The 26,064-nt window shown below is 42.5% G+C and overlaps 1 protein-coding gene across 2 annotated transcripts in view; it reads left to right on the top strand.

Annotated features, from left to right (window-relative positions):
* Positions 1–10,857: 10,857 nt before the first annotated feature.
* LOC133110139 (synaptotagmin-6-like) overlaps positions 10,858–26,064 on the top strand; it is a 52,282-nt gene continuing 37,075 nt past the window's right edge. For both annotated transcript variants that reach the window (XM_061220023.1, XM_061220022.1), the window contains exon 1: positions 10,858–11,014. In XM_061220023.1, the coding sequence (XP_061076007.1) occupies positions 10,858–11,014 (157 nt within the window). The remainder of the gene's footprint in view (positions 11,015–26,064) is intronic.

Consider the following 26,064-nt stretch of genomic DNA (forward strand, 5'->3'; position numbering starts at 1 on the left):
TGTATTTATATGCAATTTTTCTTTAAGTAGGAGATAACAATCATAATCGGGCTCTTTATTATAAAGTAAAAATAAAAATAATGTTAATTGCAAAAAGCAGCGGAATTGAATAGCCCGTGCTTTTGTTTTCATTTGATTCTGAGGAGCACATTCATGATTTTACATTCTGTAAGGTACACAGTCACCAGTGTAGAATCAACTCCAGTAGAGTGCATACTGCCTCTAATGGACTCTGTTAGAGTTAATTTAATACTGCTTGATTTAACACTCGTAATATTGCGGTGCTGCCCACAGAAACCTGCACTGTGCTTCTGAACAACCTCAGAGAGCTGCTTTGAATAATGCTCACCCCTTCTCAATTCATCGGAGCCTCCGGTCTTCTGAGAATTAGGCATCACATCCGGGGAGCTCCGCACCTTTTGGGGCACCGTATTAGATAAGAGATTAGTCCGATAAATCAACCTGACTTTTTCCTCTTTGGCTTATTCAGCCGGTCTCTCCATAAGTAGCTTTGTGTTGGAGCAACCCAGAGCAGCTAGAACATTCTATTGTGTTCATGAAAGATTCACACAGGCGTTTAAAACATCATTTAGATGCTACGTGGAGCGAGTATTGTTTCAGATTAGTTGTTCAGATATTTGCAATTCTTGCTAAATGAACAGGAATATAGGAGTAACCAAATTATGAAGATATTATACCTCACCTTCTTATCTACTTCCAAAAGAAGAACCTTTTTATTATCAGCTTTCAATTAATACGTGGATCCAAATAAATAATTTGTATTGGTAAGTTGATCTAAATGCCTTTTTTATGTGAATCATTGGCACTCCAATTTGCTATGATTTCACGCATTATGGCATTTTATTTGAATATAATGATTTGAACTAAAAATCTGCCAATCATAAAGTGCAAGTAATTTACATAAATAACAATTTGCCTGTAATTCCTGTTACTTGACTGTTAAACACATTTAGAGAAATAGTACATTTTAGCATTTGCTCTGAATCTGTCATAAAAGTACTGGTGAATCTCCCAGTCCTCTGTGTCAGACCTAATTAAGAGCTCATTTTCTCAGCCGATTAGCAATCCAATCCCGTAAACTGAAGCAGAGACAGGGGTCTAATGACTCACATGTCCCACAAAATGGCAGACATTCATTAATATGTGCGGAAATTGTTCCCGGGTTAAAAATAATTTGTGAGTTCAGATATACTTCAATCCAAACTGTAGTACTTATTATGCAAGCTCCTTTAGCAGCTCCATTTAAAGACTCTCATGGAAAGCACTGAAGGCGCCGTTTTAAAAGTTGTGTTACACAACTCTGCCAAAGTGTTTCACGCTCTTATTTTAAACAATATGGGCCCTCTCTGAAGCAATTTTTCAGATTTTATCTTCAAGTAACAGAAAGAAACAAGCTCTTGGCATAACAGACACAGCTACAACAAGATGGATGAGGCTTTGTTACCTTTCGTAGATTTTTTTCCATCTTGTGTAAGGCAAGTATTCCCATGAGGATTTTCTTGAGGATAATCCAGCAGTCAATAAATCAACAGTATTTTAACAGTTTGATATTCAAGCTCACTGATAGAGGCCACTTAAGTTTTTAATAGACAGCTGACCCCCAGATTAGCAGATATAAAATTGGAGAATGGTGGCCTGTAGCATAGTGGTTAAGGTACCTCACTGGGACCCGCAAGGTCGGTGGTTCAATCCCCGGTGTAGCCACAATAAGATCCGCACAGCCGTTGGGCCCTTAACCCTGCATTGCTCCAGGGGAGGGTTGTCTCCTGCTTAGTCTAAATCAACTGTATGTCGCTTTGGATAAGAGCATCTGCCAAATGCCATTAATGTAATGTAATGGAAAAGAAATATATATTTTTTCATACATTAGCTATAACCTTTTTTTCTACTTTTTATTCTGCGCAGTCATATAAAAATGTCTGCCTGGCTTGCTTGGAAACACAAACACATTCTGGTCTATGAAAGACTGATTGGGTTAGCTGGTATAAAGACTGCTGATGACAAGTAAAAGTTTCTCTGACATTCAAATACAGATAACTTCAGAAACAGATTTCTTTAGTCATGAAAATCCTTTCCACCTCTCAATTAAATGTTTGAGTTAATGTTTGACTAAACATGTGGCTAGAATTCCCTGAGTAAAATCCAGCTAGGCCAGCTTGACCAGCTTGAAAATTGAGCTGGTCAAACTGGTCATACACTGGTTTAGATAGGTATGAGCTGATGAACCAGCATGACCAAACTGGTCATTAAAGCTGGCCTAGCTGGGTATTGATCAACCAGCTAGTGCTGGTAGCTTGTCTAAACTGGTAGCTGGTCAACCAGCATAGCCTGAGCTGGTCAAACCATGTCAAGCTGGGAGCTGGCCTGAACTGGCCAACTAGCTAAACCATGTCGAGCTGAGAGCTGGTCTGAACTGGTCAACCAGCTAAACCACGTCGAGCTGGGAGCTGGTCTGAACTGGTCAACCAGCTACCAAAAACCTAGCTTGAGCTGTTTTTTTCAGCAGGGTTCGCTAAATCAGTGCATCTTCCACTGAAATCCGCAGGGAGCCCTGCAACCCCAAGGGAGCCGCACACGTCCATAAATCATTCTGCTGCTTCGCCGGAGTCTGCCAGGAGAATAGGTGTGGGAGGGCGGGAGACAAAGGTTGATTAGCATTGCTTTGAGTGAGCAGCGCTTTTATGTTGGCACATTTATTTATATAATTTGCTGGTTGAAATCAGGTTCAGCACCTGCAGCTCGGGCTGAGCTGCTGGGGCCCTGGGAGTAATGAGTCTGAGGGGGAAGCGTATTAGCATGAGAAGCACCGGTCTTTCGCTGAACAAACGCAGGTCTTTCGCTGAACAAACCTTCAAAAGATGCATCTCTCTGATGATGGATCTGGGATCAAAGCCCATCTCATCAGCCAATCTTGAAAGATGTTTTTTTTTTGTTGCCTTTTTTGCTTTGTGTCAGGAGAAATTGTTTTAATGGACATACCAGACATTTATGAATCAGCAGTGATTTTCTTTTGCATGTCTGGTATGGTGAACTGAACAATTTTTGGAACCTTGTTTCAGATTTTAAATCATTTTAAATCTTAACTATAAGGCTGGTGATTTACTGTTTTTTTTGAGGAGCCGTCCTGGAGCACTGGAGTGCTATCCTATAGGTACATAAAATTGTACCCTTACCCAGCAATACATAATTAATTAGTACCTTTTTTGCTTGTAAAAGGTACTTATTAGGATCCAAAGAACATATTATATTATATCTCCATTGTACTGTACCTTTATTTCTGAGTGTACATTAACTTCATATGACATTTTATAAAAGCTCAATTACAAAGCTAACTCATATAGCTGGTACAATCCATGTTCAGTGTTTTACAGTAACCACTTTCAAGAGCTGTAAGTTAATGCCTTTGTTTATTTGATTTAAATTTACACCAGTGTTGCCAAGTCCTTGCTTTTAATGCACACTAGACTGGCATGGGAAAAGGTGCAGGGCATGATCCTCCAGGTAGATCTTCTTTTGGAAAACCTCTAAGTTGTTTTTCAAGCTGGTTTTAATTATAAATGAACAAACACAACAAGGGCTAACACACACCACCACATTAACGTGCCATACTAAAATGTGTGTGTCATTTTTAACTGTTGTCTTGATGTGAATTTTATTGAATTTTTTCTTTTTATGATATATATATATATATATATATATATATATATATATATATATATATATATATTCTTGGCTAGGTCTCTCTTGGAAAAGAGATTAGATTAGATTGTTCTTTATTATCTGTTGAAATTTGTTTTGCCTCCAGTGCCCAAAACAACAGTTACAACCACAATGAACAATAGCTTGAATCTCAATGGGATCCTGGTTAAACAAAAAAACAAACAAGCAAACAAATGAATAAAGCCCTCAGCCACAGTGGGCCCCTATAGCACTGCCACAAATCAGTGGTTTATCAGCCTGGGCCACCTGGCTTCACTCCTTTAAAAGAAAAAACACAAGTGAAATTCAATGTTAGAAATATGGCTTACATTGGGGGGGTGGGGGGTACTGAATCCAACAGCTTTGACTTTTGGTTGAATCACAACCTTTTTAGTTAACTTCAGCTATTTTATTTTCGTGATTCTAACAGATCATCACAAAAATGACCAAAATATAATTTGCAAACACGCTTGAAGAAACAGCAATGGATCTGAAATCTGAGCATTTGCAACTGCTATAATCCCTGCCTTCCACTGACACACCCCTCTAATGGATGTGAACACAGAGTGGTCCAGCCCTGCTTGCAGCCATTATCTCACATATGCATTTAATTGGTGCCAGATATTAAATTGGTTTTAAAACTACCGGAGAAACTGCATGCAATGAAATAGCACACTCTTACAATTGATTCTTAACTTTTTCTGCTGGAAATATCAATACATTTTAGAAACTAAATCACAGGGGAAGTGTTATTTGGACGTTGTGACCACAGTGTGGCTCCGGTCCAAATGGAAAAATGACACCCTCCAAAGTACAGCCCGCTGGACAGAAGTAAGCGATGTTTTATTCTAAATCTAGTGCAAATGTGTACCTCAAAGCCCTGTCTGCAGTGAGCATTACAGGATATAAATCCAATAAGGCTCTCTCAAAACATATTTATCAAGCACTGCATTTGCACGGGTTGGTAAAGCAGGTGTGTACAGTAGCTACACGTGAAAAATAATCTGTTCATTACATTTACATTTCCTTTTTTGTCATTTGGCAGGCGCTTTCAATCCAAAGCGATTTACAAGTGCATAGGTTATTCCACAAGTTAAAGCATCACATCCACATTTTTTTTGGGGGGGTTAGACAAGAGGGATAGGGATTACAGAAAGGGGGGCAGGGGAAATCAGGTGGTAGGACTAAGGTACAGTTTGAAAAGGTGTGTTTTTAGACTGCGTCGAGATAGGGGGAGGGATTCTGCTGTCCTGACAGTGGTAAGCAAGTCATTCCACCACTGAGGAACCAGAACGGAAAACAGGCGTGAACGTGCAGCTCGACCAGGTGCTCGTAGTGAGGGAACCATAAGGCGACCAGAGCTGGCAGGCCGGAGTCTGCCATCATTAAAGCCAATGTGGTGTACAGTACTGTATATACACTCACGGAGCACTTCATTAGTCATATTGTTTTGACTTGTTGGCTTTCTGCTGCCGTAGCCTGTCCACTTAGAGGTTTGACGTGTCGTGTGTTCAGAGATGCTCTTCTGCATACCAATGTTGTAATGCATGGTTATTTGTGTTACTTTCACCTTCCTGTCAGCTTTGACCAGTCTGGCCCTTCTCCTCTCACCTCTTTCATTGACAAGGGGTTTTTGCCTGCAGAACGGATGCTCACTGGATGCCTTTCACAAAATTCTCTACAAACTTTAGAGACTGTTGTGGGTGAAAATCCCATGAGATCAGCAGTTTCTGAGATACTGAAATCAATTAGATCACATTTCTTCCCTATTCTGATATTTGGTCTGAAAAACAACCAAACCTCTTGACCCTGTTTGCATAATTTTATGCCTTTAGTTGCTGCCCCATGATTGGCTGATTAAATATTTGCATTAACAAGCTATTAAAGTGCTCACTGAGTGTACATAGAGAATCATTCATTGATACCATATGATGTACTGTATGTAAGTTGTTGGGCAATAACAGGAAAGATTGTTCACAGATATGCAATTCCTGTATGAGTGGGTGATGTACTGTACATCCTGCAAAATACTAGAATAAAAATGAGCAGACTCGCTGTTAATACAATATATTATTAGAACAAATTATACAGTATTGTGTAATTGGTTTACGCAGTCAAATGAAGCAATATAAACATGAACTGATTAGAATTTTCACACATTAACTGCTAATAAAATTCTAAATGAACTGTAAGAAACATGCTATGACGTTTGCTTAGTCATAGCATGAAATTATTTCTTTTCTGAAATAGGTTAAATAAAAAAATGTATATGATACATCTGAATGTCCTCTAAACAGCACATGCACATAGCTTCATGCTGCTTTACTACAGTCAGGTTTAATTAATTAGGAGGAAAATCCAGTTTCAGAAAGTACAAGTCCCTCCAGTACTTTGTTGTTCGGAATTTGCTAATTAGCTCCATTCTTCACCCAGGAGTTATATGTAATTCATGGAATCAGCTGGTTGAGTTCATGGGTGGAAGAAACACAGGGCAGGACTTTTACTTCCTGACCCCTGGACTGTATACCTCTGATTAAGACACAAAATATAATCTGAGGCTGTCAAGTGATGATGCAAACTGTGCTCTGTGTAGTCAGAGGCTGATGATGTGCTCCGTGTGGCATTCTGCTGAAGGGAAAGCTTTTCGGGGCTCACATTTTCTGTGTCACATCACAGTCGACGGCTATTGTATTGGAATTTCACCGCTTTCAGCTGTGCTGTACGTCAAACACTCTCCCTGAGAAAACAATGCCCTCACAAGACCCCGTTAAGCTAAATAATCAAATAAACCCCAATTAACCTGGAGCTGTGCTTCATTTGATACAAGGTATGTAATTACAGCACTATAATTATAACCGTCTGTGCATACTGTCTGTGTGTATTTCAATGGCTGTCTTTATCTTGTTTTTTTTTTTTTTTTCTGTTTGCTTTGAACGAATATTAAAACATCATTTTTATTCCGCTTCATGACTAATCTCCCGGAGTGATTGCTTTAAGCATTAGCGCGGCGCAACAGTTTATCACATTTGAGATGATCGGAAGCGCAGCCCTCATTTTAACTCGGTTACCACGAACAATAAATCATAAGCCGTTCATATCTTTGTGAAGGTCGTGTATGTTAATTATTTTCCCTTCACGGTGATGATAAACATCCTCTCTCCTCTCTGAGGTCCAGTTCAGTATTCTGGCTGCAAATTGCTCTGTTGATCATTTTGATAAACAGATTTCAGCAAGTTATTCTTTTTGGTTTGGCCACATTTTTTCCCTTCTCTGGTGTCAGCCCAGCCAGCTGTGTGCAGTGGTATCAGAATTGAAAGTCCACCACTTGAACTTTTATTTTTTTGTACTTAAAGTTAAAGGCAAGGCAGAGAGAAAAGTTCTCAACTGTATGGCACTCTTTCTTTAAGGACCAATTAATTTAATTTCCCAAATGTACCTAGAAGGTACGATACTGTTCCTTGGGAACTAATAAGTACCTTTTACAGGCAGTGGAAATAGAAATGAATTATGTATGGCTGGGGTGTAATTTTATGTACCTGTGGAGTACCACCCCAGTGACAACGTACCTTTTTAGGCACTTTTCGTACCTTTCTTTTTGACATCGTGGGCTTCTGAAAAATGTCATTCTAAAGTCAAAATGAGTTACATGAAAATTGACATCCATGTAGTAAGGGGGTGGGGTCAAGACCATTCTGATTCCATAATTGTTCTGTGAGATTGTCAAACAGGGATGTGTCATGAATACTAAAACACAGAAATCAGAGACTGAACCCTAACCATGTTGGTGCTTTCTGCATTCAACAGCGATGGCTTTGGGGGGTTGGGGGATGATGAGTCCAAGGACCCAGAATGCCAGAGGCCCTCAAAACATAGGATTTTCTCAGGTGGCCTTGAGGGTAGGAACCAATGTGACATCTTTTCATTAGGCCCAAATCTCAGACAGTGCACACTGTGCATTAACACAGTCTCACAGGTTTCATTAATAGGCAGTGGCATCGCTAGGGTCTATCTTTTGTTGATTTGAGACTAGACCCGAATATTTGAAGTCACATCAATGGTGACTCCTCTGTTTGCTGAGATGAAAGTGGTCTACCTATGGAAAGAGTATCAGCTGTGCAGTCCTTTAGCTGCTCTGTCAAACGATTACAGAACAACGGGAGAATGGCGGATGCATATTTCTGCTTTCCAGTAGCAGGGTCTGCATTAATGTGTACCCCTTCCTCAATTAATGGAGGGTAGTGAAGGCTATAGGCTTCATTAAATCCTAGCAGTCAAAACTGTCATTGGCACACAAAATGGCGGAACATAAACATTATTGAGGGACAAAGGATATGTCAGGGCAAGTCTCCATTGATTTAGATGTGGCAAATGGACTGCCCACAGCAGGGCACCTCTTGCCCATGGTATGTGACTGAAATGTCCGCCATTCCAATGATGTTACAGAGGAGCCCGGCTGGATCAGAGACAAAAGCACCCGACTGTTGTTCTTAGATAAAGCTGTGCAAAACCTGAAATGGTAAATCGATACCAGCGATTAGAGATTCGGGAAGGGGCGCCCTCTCGATCTCCAGTCTGGGAAGGGAGGACCTGGGTGAAACCTCCAAAAAAAACAAAAAACTGGCCAAGTCAGCAAGAAATAATCAGATTTGCAGTAAATAACATTATCTGTGTGCAAATTTGCAGCTGTGCTGCGAGGGCATTCTGGGGGGATCTGGCGCAGCATGAAGACAAATTGAGATCATTTTCTTACCGTCTTAATGCTTTGTTTCCTGTTCTTTTTCTTCAGAGCAATTTTCACATTGGTAATTAGAGAAATAATACTTGGAAACACGAGAGAGAGAGAGAGAGAGATAGAGAGAGAGCACAAAGAAATAAGGGGTTGCTATAGTGATTGATATTTGATGATACCTTCCTGCCACCAGTAATAATATTAGCTTAGTAAAGACCTTCATAATATCTCATGCAGATTTTTTCCCCTTCTTCTCGCTGCCACAGGCAGCAGCAACTTTCACACTGCCCAGAATTCAATCCCAATAACATTAGTTGCAGTATGCAGGATGCTGTTAGCTTTTCACGTTTATCGGAATTATCCACTTATTAACGGTCAGAACAGTTGCTCCACCCACTTTTGTGGATCACTCAGACTCGCTCTCCTATCACTGCCTGTTTATCTGTGACGACGTTACGATGTTTTCTAAAAAATATCTGCCATGCATTATTCATTTTCCGCAACAGATGGGTAACTGCTAATTCGCTTCAAGTGCCCCCCACCGGAGCTGTGTTGATAGCGTTGAAATGGACCTCCTTTGATTACAGCAGAAAAATTCAACATTCGAGAAGCTGGGAGATCGGAGTCTGTGTGAGCATTCAAGAATTACTGCCTCAACAAAAACCACAAACCTGGAGATGGAGAAATCCCTGCTAACTACAGGAGACTATCCAATTAGGGAGAGTGATTAACTCAGATCCACTTCTTTCGTCATTAATTCACAGACCGGACTAAAGGGCTAAATTGTCTATAAAGGTGCTTCTTTGGAAATAGTTTTTTTCTTCTTCTATTGGATAGCATTTTAGGCATACTGATTTCATGAGTAATATATATATTTTTTATTACATTTGGGAAAATAACTTAACTCCACAGATCCATGTTATGTTCATCAATCTTCTATCTAGACTGCACTGATATTCCCCAACTGCTTCCCAGTCAAGCAGAACACAATTGCACAAGCACGGGCAAGTTACTTAATGTGCTGGTGGTGTTCCCTATCTCTATGGTACTTGATGACAACAACGATTTACGGCCTTTCTTTCAATAACAGCAATTCCCTATTATGATTACATTAAGGGCAAACATCCATTTCTGAAACCAGGAAAGACGAAATCACATCCATTCATTGAGCTAATGACCTGGATTCCCCAGGAATTTATCTTCAACAAATGGCTCTGACACTCGATAAAGGCTTGTTTACGGTTCCAAGGCTCTGTTTGACGCAAGGCCAGCTAACATGGCGTTGATGGAGATAAAATGGACAGAAAAGCAGCAAAGGAAAAGAGAGAAAGCGTGTGTTCATAGCTCTTGCTCGATTGCTATTTGTTACAACCCTGGTGTTATAGAGTTTTGTGGTGACACCTCTCACCAGTCTTATTGCTTCATTTGATCCTATGGGTGTAAATGTCCCCGTTGGGCACGTGTCCTCATAAGTCCACTTGTCTCCATAAAGTAGCCTATGTACACTACACATACTCTCTCTCTCACGCAGACAGACAGACAGACAACCAGACTGACACACAGACACACACACACACACACACACACACACACAGTCTCTCTCACACACACACACACACACACACACACACACACACACACACAGACTCTCTCTCATACACAGACAGACAGACAGACAGACACACAGACTGACAGACAGACAGACAGACACACACACACACACACACACACACACACACACACACACACAGACTGACACACAGACACACACACAGACAGACAGACAGAGACACACACACACACACACACACACACAGACTGACACACAGACACACACAGAGACAGACTGACAGACACACACACAGACAGACAGACAGACAGACAGACAGACACACACACACACACACACACACATAATGCATGGAGGGGGCCTGGAGGGATATTATAACACTCACATCAGGGAGAGGGAGGGAGAGAGAGAGCGAGTGGGACAGAGAGAAGGAGAGAGAAAGAGAGAAAGAGAGAGGGACACAAAGAGAAAGAGAGAGAGAGGGAGAGAGAGAGTGTGTAGATACAGGCCGGGTTCCCTGACACTGGCGCGCACGTGCAGCAGTTATAGCCCAGCCAGCGGGCTCGTTTGGATCTGTAGCTTCGTTTCGGAACTGACTGTAAAATTCATGTGAGGCAATTCCTCTGGAGTACCTGGAGGGGAGTTCAGATGATTCATTAGCCCCCCACGGACCTACACACGCGCACACACACACACCCACCCTGGGGATCGGGGGATGAGAACAGGAGCAAACGAGGAGGAAGCACAAGTGGAGTCTGTCTCTGATCCGGAGCGGTGTGTGTGAGCACGCTCCCTCGTTCTGGCTCGTAAGCGGGAAGCGGACGATGCGGCTTGGGCGATGGGGTCCGGCGGAGAGCAGTACGGCACGCGCTGTCAGAAAGCCCTGGCCCTCATCGTTGACCTTTGCCTGGAGGACAACCCCCTCCTGGACCCCAACACCTGCCAGGAATTCCTCCTCCTGCTGACCAACCGGAGCTCCAGCCTCAACGGATCAGGTGACACCACAACTCGGAAACTCTAATCATAAAAAATAATGAAAAAAAAAAAAGATAAAAGTTGCTTTTCTCAGCAGTCTTAGAACAACGCTCTGCTACTCCGTTGCCGCGGAGACTCTTAGCGTGGAGGGCTGAGTGGAATCAGCAAACAGGTTTTTTTATCTTTCATCTCGCAGAGCAGTCTGCTGCTCTGTACTTTTTCCCGTTGGCGGACGTGGTGTTTCATTGCAGAGGGTGATTATTATTTTTTTTATAGGGAAGGCTTTATAGGACAGGTTCCTAGCACTGTAAGCTCTGGTGTCAAACAGAAGAGCGCACGGCTACAGTAATAGGGAAGTAACGCTCCTATTTCTCAGGCGTTGCAGTAAAAAGTGTAACTCTTGAAAGCTGAGTGTGGTGCAGTAATAAAATGAGTAAAATGGTACTACAAGACACTAAGGCATTACAAGACACCAGGGGGAGGAGGAAATAATGCACGCTACTTTGCTGGCTGTCTGTCCCAGAGGTACCGATAAAGGTGGGCGATTCACTCAGGGAGGAGTACTCCAGATTTCAGGACTTACATACGTTCAGAGCCAATAAACTTCATTGCTTAATATAAAGGAGTGTTTGGTTGGATGCATGAATTCCTTTAGGGAAACGGTGAGCACTTGGTACCCTTTCTGTGGTAGGAAAATGCTATTGTTATGTTATGCTACGCTATGCTATGCTGTGTTATATTGTTTGCAGAATTCTTTTTTTTTTTTGGAATGTTAAAAATTTTTTTTAATTATAAGCCAGTATTCCAGAACTTTGTTTTCTTACATTCTTACATGTAAGATTCTTACATCAGCACGAGATCGTTCAGTTCAGATCATTCTAATCGCACACTTTTACACAATCATCGTCATTGACTTAAATGTTCAAATACATTTACACTTTTTCCCGAAGACAGAAAATAATTACAGGTTCAGATCGATTGCATATTAAATTATAACGAAAGATAGTACATTTCTATATTTAGTTATACAGCTCCATGTTCCCTTTAATTAATTCTGATTGAGCTTTTTTCTGTGAAACTCATGGCTGCTTCCAGCTGATCAATAAATCAATTAAGTTTATCAATATTTACAGTGCGGCCATGTGATTGAAAATGCTGGAATGAAAACAAAAAATGTTTTTGTACAGGTACGTTATACTTTCATTACAGGCCCAGGCTGTTCAAAATTATCATACAATTAACCCATTGAAGAGTAGGTTTTTTGGAATGTTTTATTTATTTTTTATCTATTAGCATTCTAGAACTCCATTGGTTTAAATTACCAGTAGTGATTACTACATCAGCATTAGCATGTTCAGGTGAGATCATTTGAATCACATATTTGTGATCTTGGTGTAAGATCACAAATACAGTATGCAATTAGAATGTTAATAACTGAACATTCAAATGATGATATGGTAATTGATACACTGGTAAATGGAATCCATAGAGTACATTACATTACATTACATTATTGGCATTTGGCAGACGCTCTTATCCAGAGCGACGTACAACAAAGTGCATACCCATAACCAGGGATAAGTTTGCTGAAAAACCCTAGAGGGAAGTACAATTTCAACTGCAGTACTAGAACACTGACTTAGAATTGGGGAAAAAAGCATTCCAAAGACTAAAGGGTTAAACGGATAATGAGCTGTATACTATTTGGGTGGTACAAAAATTTATCCCAGTCTTCATTTTAAAGGAATATGTCTTGTAATCAGTTTTTCACTTATTGTATATAGGCCTTCATTCAGAGTAATTTTCAAGAAACAATTTTCTGTGCAATTAATAAGAACTTATTTAAATGAATTCAGTCAATGATCCATTTATAATTTCTTACTGGTTTAATTAAACAGCTTTTCAGACCTGAATCCTTCTATTAAATAAATGACCCGTGACTCCAACTGCTGAATGTCTTTTGAAATCTGTATTTCAGTTGTAAACGAGTGACAGATTTAGGGTTGACTCATAGCTGTTTTACTGGAAACGATGGTTTAAATTACCCAGCTATAAAACATACAATATTGACCTTCTGTATGTTGCTATATCCAAAAGGAGCTACATATCATTCAGTGGCACATTACTGGTTAAATGACACAGAAAATATATGGCACTTAATGCTGTTTTTTTTTTTTTACTATACAGTAGGTTTCTAAAACTTTCACAAGGCCAGTGGGTGAACCTTCATCCAAATTTCTCTGGCACTGTGGCTGGATTTACCATGGCTTATCATTGTAATACATCCTAACAGCAAACGGGGGCATTGTTTAATGCATGTCCAGTCTGTGCATGTGTGGGTGTGAGTGTGTGTGCGTGCGTGTGTGTGTGCATGTGTGTGTGTATATGTGTGTGCATGTGTGTGTGAGTGTCTGTGCATGTGTGTGTGTGTGTGTGCGCGCATGTGGCATGTGTGTGAGTGTGTGTGCATGTGTGTGTGTTAGTGTCTGTGCGTACGTGTGTGTGTGCATGTGTGTGTATGAGTGTGAGTGAGTGAGTGTGTGAGTGAGTGTGTGTGTGTGTGAGTGTCTGGGAGTGTGTGTGTGTGTGTGTGTGTGTGCGTGTGTGTTTGTGTGTGTGTGTGGGAGTGTGTGTGTATGTGTGTGTGTGTGTGTGGGAGTGTGTGTGTATGTGTGTGTGTGTGTGGGAGTGTGTGTGTGTGCATTATCAGGTGACGGATTCTTCATGTTCATCCATTCGACTGTCATCACATACCTTCCTCTTCCCCCGGACATGAGAAATTCCATACAAAATCCCCAAATCCAAATAAATAGGAGAAGCTGAATGGTTAATTTTCCTTTTTTTAAAATGGCACAGCATAAAGTTCATGGCACCCTGCTTATTTCTGTCTTGTAGTTTGCTCAAGCCACATAAATCGTACAACAAGTTACTGCCAGGACTACTGAAAATGCCTTGACTATCCATATGGATAAACAACCAGAGTGTATATCATTTTAGCATGAAAAAGAAAAGAAAAAACTCCCTGATGGGTAGAAATCTCAGGAGGAACCTGACCTTGGAGGGGAAGACTATATTCCACTGGCTGGCCCAGTGTAAAGTAAGGGTAAAATGGATGGCAACAAATATAATTAAGCATCTATCACAGTAAATAGGTTGATTAGCTTACAGTATTTAACTAGCTTGTAATATATAAATATTCTCATAGTGTGGTGAATGTAAAAAAAACACTGAAAACATTCAATGAAAAAAGAGGTCTAGGGCGTGACAGGATCGAGTTTCCTGAGAACCCCTGTTGTTGGCAGGCGATGGTGCTTGCATCCAGGCACTGTTTGAGCCAAGATGGATGATCGCCCGGGGAATCCGTGTGGCACGCGGAGACGCAGGACTTCCTGTCACTCTGTGTCACCGTCTCGGCCCTCGGTGCGCTGAGAGGCCCTCCGAACAGCAAAGACACGAAACGTCAATCTCTGTCATCGGCACGGTGACACGAACCACTCCCGCCACACACAGGTTAAACAGACGATGCTCTTTTGTTTTTGTTTTTTTGGGCCGGGAGAATTTGTAATGAAAACTAAGGACTTTTCCCATCCAATTTGGATGAGTCTGGCATTTGGGGGAGAGAGAGGGCTGGGAATATATGGAAGATTTTATCGATGATCTAAGCATTTAGATGAATATGAAGAACCCCTGCAGCATAATTCCTCAATTAAAGGAACACAACAAAATGAGCACATGTGCACGCAAACACACACACACGCGCGCACACACGCAAACGCACGCACACACACACACACGCATGCACACACACACACACACACACACACACAGTATGCCAACAGAGCATAATCATATTCATAAATGCCACCTTGGTAAAGAATATTCATTTGAGCCTAGTTTAGCTGAATGGGCAGCACTCATCGTTCATTTTTATATCCTCATATGATTCATCAAATACATCACCGCATCTTAGAGGTGCTTTACTATGGAGTAGTAGTTACTTTTTGGATATGGATATTTTAAATGTGGTACTGTGGAAAATCCAAGAAAAATGTAGCCTACAGTACTTTATTTGTACAGCTCTAAAAACAGACTTGGTTGTCATTCTGTTTCAGGGATCATTACTCAGACTACTGCACATGAACCACACTGCACTGATGTGTTTCTGGGGCTTTTGAGCCCGTTGTTTTTCCAAGTGACCGTACGCACATCAGCAAAGAATCATGGGGCCGCACTGCCTTCCACATTAAGTCAACATTACACCCACATAACACATATGACCCTGGCAGCAGCCCATCTTAACCTGACGCTTCATTACAATACAACACAGAACACCTGTGGGGGAAAGGGAATTGGGTTCCTGATAGCCATGCTGATTGTCCTCCAATTACAGACAGGGATTGTATGGCCATATGAGTCTGTTGGTTGGGGTGGAAAGCCATTTTCAACTGGAGGTGCATAGGACAAATAGAGCATCCATCTTTCTTTGAACCCCCGATATACCTAGTGTAATTTTCCCACAGAAAGGACATGCTATAAGGTACAGAAAGGAGAATACCCATGTGCTACAAGCCAGCGAAAAGAGAACAATCTCTGAGGGCGTTGTTTGATGTTGTTGAAACGTCAGTCTCCCCTGTCCATTAAACAGAGTGCATTTCCCTGAGCTCTGTGTGCTCAACCGCCTCTCATGTCCAGCTCGTCCCTGTGAAGTTGTCTGTGAAAAGAGTCTCATATATGCTATGCGCTACCTCTGTAAGGAAAGGCACATAGAATTAGACTGGCTGGAATGCAGTTAGCATTTAGCATTAGACAGCAGCCTCGAAAGGCCTGGTAACTGTAGGCACCGAGTTGTCCAAACCACCCTCTTTGGCACCAACAATCAATAGATCACATTTCCTGGTGTGTATCTTGACATTTGGTCTCAAAAACAGCTGAACCTCTTGACCACGTCTGCATGCTTTTATGCATTTAATTGCTGCCACATGATTGGGTGATTAAATATTTGCATTAAAGTAAAAACAGGTCGACCTAATGAAGTACTCAGTGAGTGTATGTACTGTACCTACTGTAGTTTGTTTGTATTTTCCCATGAAGGTACTGTATACTCAGGAGTCTCAGAGTTCACGGTTCAGCAGGAGCCGATTCAGAGTAAGAGGCCCCTGTTTAACATGATTTTAATTCTCTTTACTCCACCAGCTGAATTACATCAGGCTAGACACCTTGGGCAGAGTGGACATGACCGTTGCCTAGAATTGGGTCATTAATTAAGGTGCTTTAAGTCAGCTTGTTGTTCCTATTAGTGTGGATGGATAATGGGTCGTGCAGTCATTGTTTATCAAGCCAGGGCTAAACAATTTGTTTTGGATAATTCCCCTCAATGCCGTGATCTTGTTTGCAACATCCTTCTAACCATTTTACTTAAGCGATTTACTTGGCAACCTGTTCGGAAACAAAAGAAGTTACCACAGAACAAAATAGCAGTATGTTAGCACTGCACATTTCAAACAAAAATATGATTTTGCATTTCTTGTTGCAGTGTGTATTTTCTATAAAGTAGCTGGGAGAAGCATGCGGTCACATCGGTTATCTGATTGAGAAAGGTCAATAGACAGTGGGGAAGGGGGAGGGGTGTTAGCTCCTCCAGCACTCAAACACAAAGTTCAGTCTAATGAGCTATGCACTCCCGTGGGTGGCCCACTTGGACAGATCATTCTAGCATTTCAAGCACCGACCAATTAATACAGCCCCATTTGTATGGAAAATAAATATTTAAAAGAATACCTAGGGCAGGGATCATCAACCCGGTCCTCGAGGGCTGAGAACTGCTGGTTTTCCACCCTCCCTTTACCTGGGAGTCAGGTGTGAAATCTGGGCAATCAGTAGCACTAGATTTTCAGATAATTACCTGGGAGGAAAGAAAACCAGGGCTGGATTTGGATTCGAGGGAGTTTGGAGGTTCATCATAAAGTCATCGTAACTCAATTACACCTCTCAGATGCTACCAGAGCTTTCTAAATCTTCCACCATCAATCACGAGGAGAGTCAACCGCAGATTCAAGTCTCCATTTTGGAAGTTGTACTTTTTTTTTCATTTTACATTTAACTTCATGAGTAATGAAAAGCACATCTGCTGTAGCACAGATAATGAGTTTGTTTGGGTACGATCTAAAGTGCTACAAACCGTAAAGAGACCGGCGCCTCAGCCCCAGCGCTACTGCTGCAATATCTTTCCATGAATTAATGAAACCTTGCGCCGCGGTACAGCCGCCCAGAAAACAGCCAAGATGCAGTATTTATACGTACATCCTCCGAGAACTGGAGCGCACTCTGTCTCCTCAACTGCAGATTACCGTCCCCTTGTGCCCGTGAATAATTCAGCAGGCTTTCTCAGTCGCACGGAAGGGCTTGCTGGGTTTACCAGCTGTTCGGATTTGGAGGCCAAATATTTTCTTATGGATCTGTTCATTACCAGACAGGTGGGCGCAGAGGTGGCCCCGGAACCATGGTGGAACCAGATGGGTCAAAAAATGTGGTGGTGCCTTATCACTTGTTGCGTAAGTTCACATGGAATATGATTTGCTTATCAAGGTGTCTGGGCTGACTTCAAACAACTGCTTAACATTTGATGGAGGAGGAGATAATTGTAGCTGTAGTACTATTTGAACTACCACATGAATAGTGGCTCAACTTATAATTTATAACTTATAACACTATAGCCAGAGTGGCCTCATATGAGTTGTTGGAGTTGAATTAATACACAACATTTTTATTTTACTGTGTTCATTTGCTTGATAAGTAGCAAACCCAACCCGCAAGAAACCACTGCTTATAGTGCATATTTTTCTTTAGCATGATATTATACACTAGAAACTCCACAGGTTATTATCTGTTTACTCAATACGGATGACATCCTACTGATTCTACTTATATTGTCCAAAATGGCAATTTCATGAAGGGGAACGGAGCCACAGGAGACGTTTTATTGGTGACAGGTATTCCCTGTGTGACTTATAAGATGAGGCCCCTAACTCACCAGGACACAAATTATATAAAACACATTTGTTGGCCAGTGGCTGATCAATGGTTTTGCCTTTAAGTGGGGATATTCACACTTTAATGATTGTATAAATACATTAGGCGGTGGCTGGCATCAATACCAGACTTGTCTCAGTTCTCCAGCAGCTGGGTGGAAGATTGATGAAGAGAGGCCAGTGCCTCACAACACCTTTTCATTAATTGGGTGAACATGGGTCCTGCATGAAAGATTCAGCAAGTCAAACCCAAACCTCACTCAGGACCCTTGGGAAGGTACATTCGAGTGACTCTGAATGAGTGAGTGAGTGAGTGAGTGAGTTAGTGAGAGAGAGTGTGAGAAAGATAGTGTGTGTGTATGCATGTGTGTAGCATAGAAATCTGGCTGGTCATGCAGTGACAAAAATGAAAATTAAAATGATATCAGAAGACACCCACCCCTGAACCAAACACATTGTAACCGTCTGTAAAAGCATTATGCTGCACTCATTATCTGCTGAATTCATTTCACATTCATATGTGCTTCATATTGGCAACATCAGAAATGACGTGGCGATACAGGGAACAGGCATTTGGTTAATAGGCCCTTGTGCTCTTTTCAGCTGTGAAACCGCTGGCTGCCAGCCACGCCACAAGCACAAAGAAGGACTGCAACCCCCCTGGGCTCCGCTGTTTTGGCGCAGGCTGGGTAAACAGTATCCCAGAATGCCGTGCATAACGCCCCGCTCGGTTGCCGCTAAAGTCTTTATCGGTCCAATTTCCTGGAATCCATTGTGCGGTGTTTGCTGGGTTTTGGTGAAGCGCCGTTAAAAGCCACTGGCCTGAGGAGGGGGGAGGAGACGCAAGGGCAATTCAGAAAATGTCCAGGGCTCGCCTTTAAATTGAATAAGAGTCTGCGCTGGGGGGTGGGGGGGTGGGTGCGGTTTGAGAGGGGACGTGCCGGGGAAGGTGAGGCGCATCAAAATCACCCCCTGCTTGACAAATCTAATTTTGGCCACAGACTACGCGACAAGTGCCACTCGGACATTTCATCCCTGATTATGCCCGCTACCGGCTCGCTTGAGTGACAGGTAACTAAGACGACCCACCCAGACAGGCAGCGGCTTAACGCCTTTCACACAGATGCGTATTTTGTTATATGGCAATATACAGTATGTTTGTTCTTAGGTGCCACTGAATTTGCAGACAGTATGGCACAACCTCACGTCTTCTTAACGTGTCCATCCATAATAGTTTCATATTAAAAAATAAACATTTGAAGTTGCAATATTAATTCACTTGAGTGACACTTGAGTGACATGTAACTAAAACTACCCACCCAGACAGGCAGTGACAGAAATTTTCCACTGATGTTGATTTTGTTATATGGCAATATCAAAAAATAGGACGATATCTGTTTTTGGGTACCATACATTATAGCACAACCTTAAGTTTTCTGATAATATTTAAAGTGTCAATCATAATTTTTTCATATGGAAAAAAAACCATTTGATTGTTGCAATCTTCATTCAATGTGTTCGTGAATTCCTCCTTTATGTGAGGTTTTAAACTAGTCGTGTCGGGTGCGACATTTCAGCCCCGTATTCAAATTTGATGATGTGTAACGAGTTAGAGAGCAAGCATCTAAAATACTAAAAAGCATCTTTAAAATTTAATTTAATCTTTTGCTCAATATTACCATGTGAGAAGACATTGTTGGTTGTCTCAAAGCAGTCTTCATTCTCCAAATACGCTACTGCTGGATTATCTTGTAACCTTGTGCTTTCACGCTCAATCGCCCCTAATGATGTCTTTCCCTCAGACTTCAATGCCAACATCATCCTAGCTACTGTTCCACAGGACACATCTGCAAGTCCAGCAGTCTCAGTCACTGGAGCGCCAGGCATGCCCCGCCATCCACCCCTCTTTCACTGTCATGGCGGCCAAAACAACAGCCCTCTCTGCCCAACCTGACATGTTTATCGCTTAATTAACTGAGGAACCACACCTGAGTGGAAGCACCTGTTTTCAATATACTCTGCATTCCTTATTTACTCAAGCATTTTCTTTATTTTGGCAGTTATTTACATTATTTTACATACAATGCATTCATATATTCATTATTAATGAATTCCTTCCATTTATATAGCGCTTTTCTCACCAGCCGGCCACCCACAACACTTGAGGGGGAAACTCAGCTCAACCCTCACCGATGTGTAGCATCCAGCTGGGTGATGCAACGGCAGCCATTTTGTACCAGAATGCTCACCACACATCACATAGGTAATATAGATGGATACTTACTGAAGCAATTCAGATGAAGTATCTTCCACAAGGGTATAACAGCAGTGCTCCATGTGGGAATTGAAAATATTACCTTGTATTTGCAATTCCCTACCCATCATGCTACACTGCCACCTATCATTAGACACAATGACAGATGATAATTTGGACAGCTGGCTACTTTTTTCTCTCTACACTCGCTCCCTTGGCCCTGTGATCACTGCACATGGGCTATCCTACCACTGCTATGCGGACGATACCCAACTCTTCGTCTCGTTCCCGCCGTCTGATACGCAGGTTTCAGCCCGTATCTCTGCTTGCCTGAGGGACATCCAGAGCTGGATGGACAACCACCATCTAAAGCTCAACCCAGGTAAAACTGAAATGATATTCATCCCTGCTAATACCTCTCCCCATCTGGATCTCTCCATTTCCCTCGGGGATACCACACTCACGCCGTCACCCAGTGCAAGGAACCTCGGCGTGGTGATGGACAGCAGACTGTCCCTTTCCGAGAACATTGCGGCGGTGACCCGATCTTGCAGGTTCTTCCTATACAACATACGGAGAATCCGCCCCTTTCTCACCCCCTACTCGACCCAGCTCCTGGTCCAAGCGATGGTTCTGTCCCGCCTGGACTACTGCAATTCCCTCTTGGCTGGCCTCCCAGCGTCTGCCATCAGACCCCTCCAACTCATCCAGAATGCAGCAGCTCGTCTGGTCTTCAACCTTCCCAAATACTCACACGTCACCCCCCTGCTTACTTCCCTCCACTGGCTGCCTGTCATGGCTCGCATCAAATTCAAAACATTGGTGCTAGCCTTCCAAGCAGTTAAAGGGTCTTCCCCAGCTTATCTGCAAAAAATCATCAGACCCTACACCCCTGCCAGACCTCTTCGTTCAGCCTCCACAGGCCGCTTGGCACCTCCCCCTCTCAGAACCTCCACCTCACGCTCACGACTACTGTCTGTTCTGGCTCCACGGTGGTGGAACGAACTCCCCGTTGAGGTCAGAACTATAGAATCCCTCCCCACCTTCAAGCGCAAGCTGAAGACACACCTCTTCAAACAGCACCTCTCCCCATCCCTCCCTACCTCCCTGTGAACCTTAATTGTTGTCTCTGTGACTTGTGTATCAGTATTTTAGTTGGCTAGGTAAGCAGTGTTTGGATAGTTAACTTTGGTGACTTTTGCTCTGTTTGTTTGTTCAAAAAAAAAAAAAAAAAAAAAAAAAAAAAAATGGCCCTTGTCCTTATCTTTGTTGTACAGGTAGCAGTTGAAATTGTACTTACCTCTAGGGTCTTTCAGCGAACTTATCCCTGGTTATGGGTATGCACTTTGTTGTACGTCGCTCTGGATAAGAGCGTCTGCCAAATGCCAATAATGTAATGTAATGTAATGGCTACTGGGCTGTAACTGGCTACTGTTCCAAGCATATTCTCCAAATCACCAAATCAGGGCTGCTGAACCCTGTTCCTGGATATCTACTGTCCTGTAGGTTTTCAAGGTTGGGCAGCCTTGTCCGAAATGTTACCCTCATCTTCCATCCATCCATCCATTATCTGAACCTGCTTATCCTGAACAGGGTCGCAGGGGGGCTGGAGCCTATCCCAGCATACATTGGGCAAAAGGCAGGAATACACCATGGACAGGTCGCCAGTCCATCACAGGGCACACACACCATTCATTCACACACTCACACCTATGGGCAATTTAGACTCTCCAATCAGCCTAACCTGCATATCTTTGGACTGTGGGAGGAAACCAGAGTACCCGGAGGAAACCCACGCAGACACGGGGAGAACATGCAAACTCCGCACAGAGAGGGCCCAGCCGACGGGGATTCGAACCCCTTGCTGTGAGGCGGCAGTGCTACCCACTGCACCATCCGTGTCGCCTCTACCCCCATCTTGTTGCGCTGATATTTCCTGGACAGAGATGACAGCACTGAAGCCAATCTTGTGATTGGTTTAAATATATGAATATCATTGTCCTCCTCTACCACAGCATATACCATTCACATCACAGACCAGTGGGGAATGATGTCACTATTCTTACTGTATCTCCAATTGCAAAATACCTCATTCATGAATAATTAATGGTTCCCCTTGGGACCTTTTTGTCATTTAAAAAAGTTCCCTGGCAGTTCTGCATGTTTCAAATATCAATGTGTCATTGGGCATGCCATTATCTCAAGGTGACCCTCTGCGATGCATCTAATTAAACCCAAAGATGAGGACTGAGTCATTTAACAGCCCATGATAATGTGACACTCACACATGTACACCATATGGTTTAAATGAAAGTAACATTTCACTTTATCTCCTGCACTGTACAGTAGGAGGGCAAAATCACACCTTATAACAGTCTTGTTATGTAAGTTGAATGTGTTGCTCAATATTGCTATATTTGAATGGTGACATGGTGTACGACATATTCATTATTCTATATGATGTAAAGACAATTCCTATTTTGTATAGTATTTTATAACATACGGTATTTCTCTATAAAACATCTATTTCTCCTACTGTCACAGAGTTCCTGTTCTGCATTAAAATGTTGTACAGTGGTTTCTGCCCAGGGTAGCCTTTCACTGTACTGTAGTATGAAAACATTGCCCCTATTTTTAAAAGAAAGGTACTTTTCACAAAATATATAAATAAGAGAAAATGGGGGAAAGCTATTCTTTGCTCCCGTTCTGGGTGTAATGGGCTTTTGAATTGCATTCAGTTTGGAGAGTCCTTTCAAGTCGTGGGCCGCTGTGTTGGATTAACGCTCGCGAACCGGCCATGGCAGAGGGGAGGGCAGGAAACATAATTAAAAACTGCGATGTAAAAATGTAATATCACACGGAGAGCGCGGTTCTCCATTAAGGCCGGCTGCGGGGGTCAGTGCGGTCAGCCCCGTGAACGCGCCGTGCATTTTAATGTGCCGGGGTTAGCCTGGGGGCAGGGAGGTGCCACTGCTGCTCCCAGGTGAACCGATTTCTCCCCATACAGGACGCTGCTGCGGGCTGCCTGTCTCACAACGCTGTGTGACCGCTTCCTGGCTAGAGTACATGCATCTGTGTTTTGTATCGTTGTAGTTTTTTATTTTATTTATATGGTTATAGTATATGAATCATTTGTGACTGCGGGTGAAGCATCAGCCTGCAGGTTCTCTTGTTACTGTATCCTGCCGTCTTTCTGTTGCTGAATCTCGCAGGCTCCATCTCACCTCTTTAGCCCAAACCCTGAGGTATTCCTTCCTTTTTTTCCTACAAATGGGGCTGTATTAACTGGTCAGTGCTTGAAATGCTCTCTCTTTCTCTCAATTTAATTCAGCTCAATTCAAATAAGCTTTATCGGCATGGTAAGGGTACGCATACATTGCCAACACATACACATACATAACAAACATAACAAACAGGCAGTAACGAATACAGTAAACTCTCCTTCTCTCTCATTCACTCTGCTGTTGTTGTTTTTGTTATTTTTTGTTGTTGATGAAGGATTTCTCATTTCATTGAAAAAAATCACGGCGTCAATGGTTTGTGAAACACACATGAGCATCTGTGGCTTACTGATTTTAATGCTTACATCAAATCGGTCCTTGCTTGTTGCAAAGATCCATTATCCATTATAATGCTTAAAATGAGGAAATTTGCATTTGTATTATGAAGCCATTAAATACTTGATGATATGACACGGCATCCATTTTACACCACATCATTTAATGACTGCTATTAGCTTAAATTTGACGCTATAACCCAGTGTTTTAAAATGATTTTCTCTAAAATAATATGATTCAGCCGTTAATTAATTAATCTGCTTTCCCCTCTGACTCATAGTCTTTTTTTACGCATTTGCAATGTACTTCTTAGACACCATGGAGTTGGCATATTTAAGGTGTTCAGGCAATCATTAAATATGCGTGATACTCTATCACCAGTTTTATTTTTGGCTTTTCATTCTATAGTGCCGTATTTGGTTTTGTAGATTGGCTCTGTGCTTGCATTCACCAGTTTAAAGGTGATATTCTTTGCATGATGTGTTTTTATGTAACAGTCACTTTGATTGTAATAGTTATGTTGTGGTTTATTATCCCCAGTGCTAGGCTCTGCTTTCAGTTCAGTTCAATGTATGAGCATATCTTTGAAGCAACATGTTTTGTGTCTGCGTATGACTGAAAATGTTTTGTTATGTTTTGAAAGTGTGTGTGTGTGTGTGTGTGTGTGTGTGTGTGTGATTGGGGGGGGGGGGGTTGTCAGCGTACTCTTATTTCAGTCATTGTTGATCAGGATCAAATCTCCTTCATGTTAGTATTAACTGTTACCTGGTTTGGCTTGATGTATACTGTGTCGCTAGGTATTACTTAAGCCTTGCAAAAGGCTGACAAAATTCCATATTCTTTTTAGGGTTCCTGCACCACTGTTAATGCCAAAGCCTTAGTCACAGACAAAATCTGAGGAATTTGGGTGCACAAAAACTATGGACTTAAGCAGAGGCTCAAGCCAATTCCTTCCACTTGGGTTATACGTAGGATGGTTGGTAACAGCTGAGTGCCCTATTGCACATTTAACATGTTTTCACAGACCTGAAAACACCCAAAAATAGATTTATTGCAAATAAATGAAGAGCTACAAATCGAGAGCTGTATATATAGGCCAAGAGTACTTTCTTTGCTAACACACATTTTGGCATCATTGCATCACCGTGTACAACTACATCCCTGAGACAAAGAGGGGAATTATTCCAAGAATAATGTTGAATAATAACAGGCTAAATTCCACAAACACAGCCAAAATAATTTCCTGTAAAGCCTCCTTCCCTGGTTGTCTCCCAACGCAAATGGACTGGTCCCATGCAGGGTCTTGGATGGATAGAGGAGATTTGCAACAGCTCTGCTAAATCTCCTTGAAACCACCTTTGGATGACGACGAGCAGATTTTGATTTTGATTTCTTCTGCTGACTTGGCCCGGAGGAACTCGATCGTGTCTGAAGCTGGATTACTATGGTCCACATTTTCCCAGTGGAAGTACACCAGAAAGTGAGACAGGGGATGCAGAGAGACCAACCTGGGCTTACACCAGGAAATGAGACTGGCGATGGCAGAGAGACCAACCTGGGCTTATACCAGGAAGTGAGACAGGCGATGGCAGAGAGACCAACCTGGGCTTTCACCAGGAAGTGAGACAGGCGATGGCGGAGAGACCAACCTGGGCTTTCACCAGGAAGTGAGACAGGCGATGGCAGAGAGACCAACCTAGGCTTTCACCAGGAAGTGAGACAGGCGATGGCAGAGAGACCAACCTGGGCTTTCACCAGGAAGTGAGACAGGCGATGGCAGAGAGACCAACCTGGGCTTACACCAGAAAGTGAGACAGGCGATGGCAGAGAGACCAACCTGGGCTTTCACCAGGAAGTGAGACAGGCGATGGCAGAGAGACCAACCTGGGCTTACACCAGGAAGTGAGACAGGCGATGGCAGAGAGACCAACCTGGGCTTTCACCAGGAAGTGAGACAGGCGATGCCAGAGAGACCAACCTGGCCTTACACCAGGAAGTGAGACAGGCGATGGCAGAGAGATCAACCTGGGCTTACACCAGGAAGTGACAACCTGGAATTGATGTACAGTAGATTAGAAAGATTAATGTCAGGGGGGAGGGTGAGGGGGGGTGCTTCACATACACTCCAGACCTGTCTCCCTGAGCCCCCCCAGGTCCGTTAGCCTCCACCACACCCCTCTCCGTCTCTTTGCGTTGAGTGTTGACACAGACGCGTATAAGCAGCAGTTCCT

This window comes from Conger conger, chromosome 14, assembly GCF_963514075.1.
Source record: "Conger conger chromosome 14, fConCon1.1, whole genome shotgun sequence".
Taxonomy (NCBI): domain Eukaryota; kingdom Metazoa; phylum Chordata; class Actinopteri; order Anguilliformes; family Congridae; genus Conger; species Conger conger.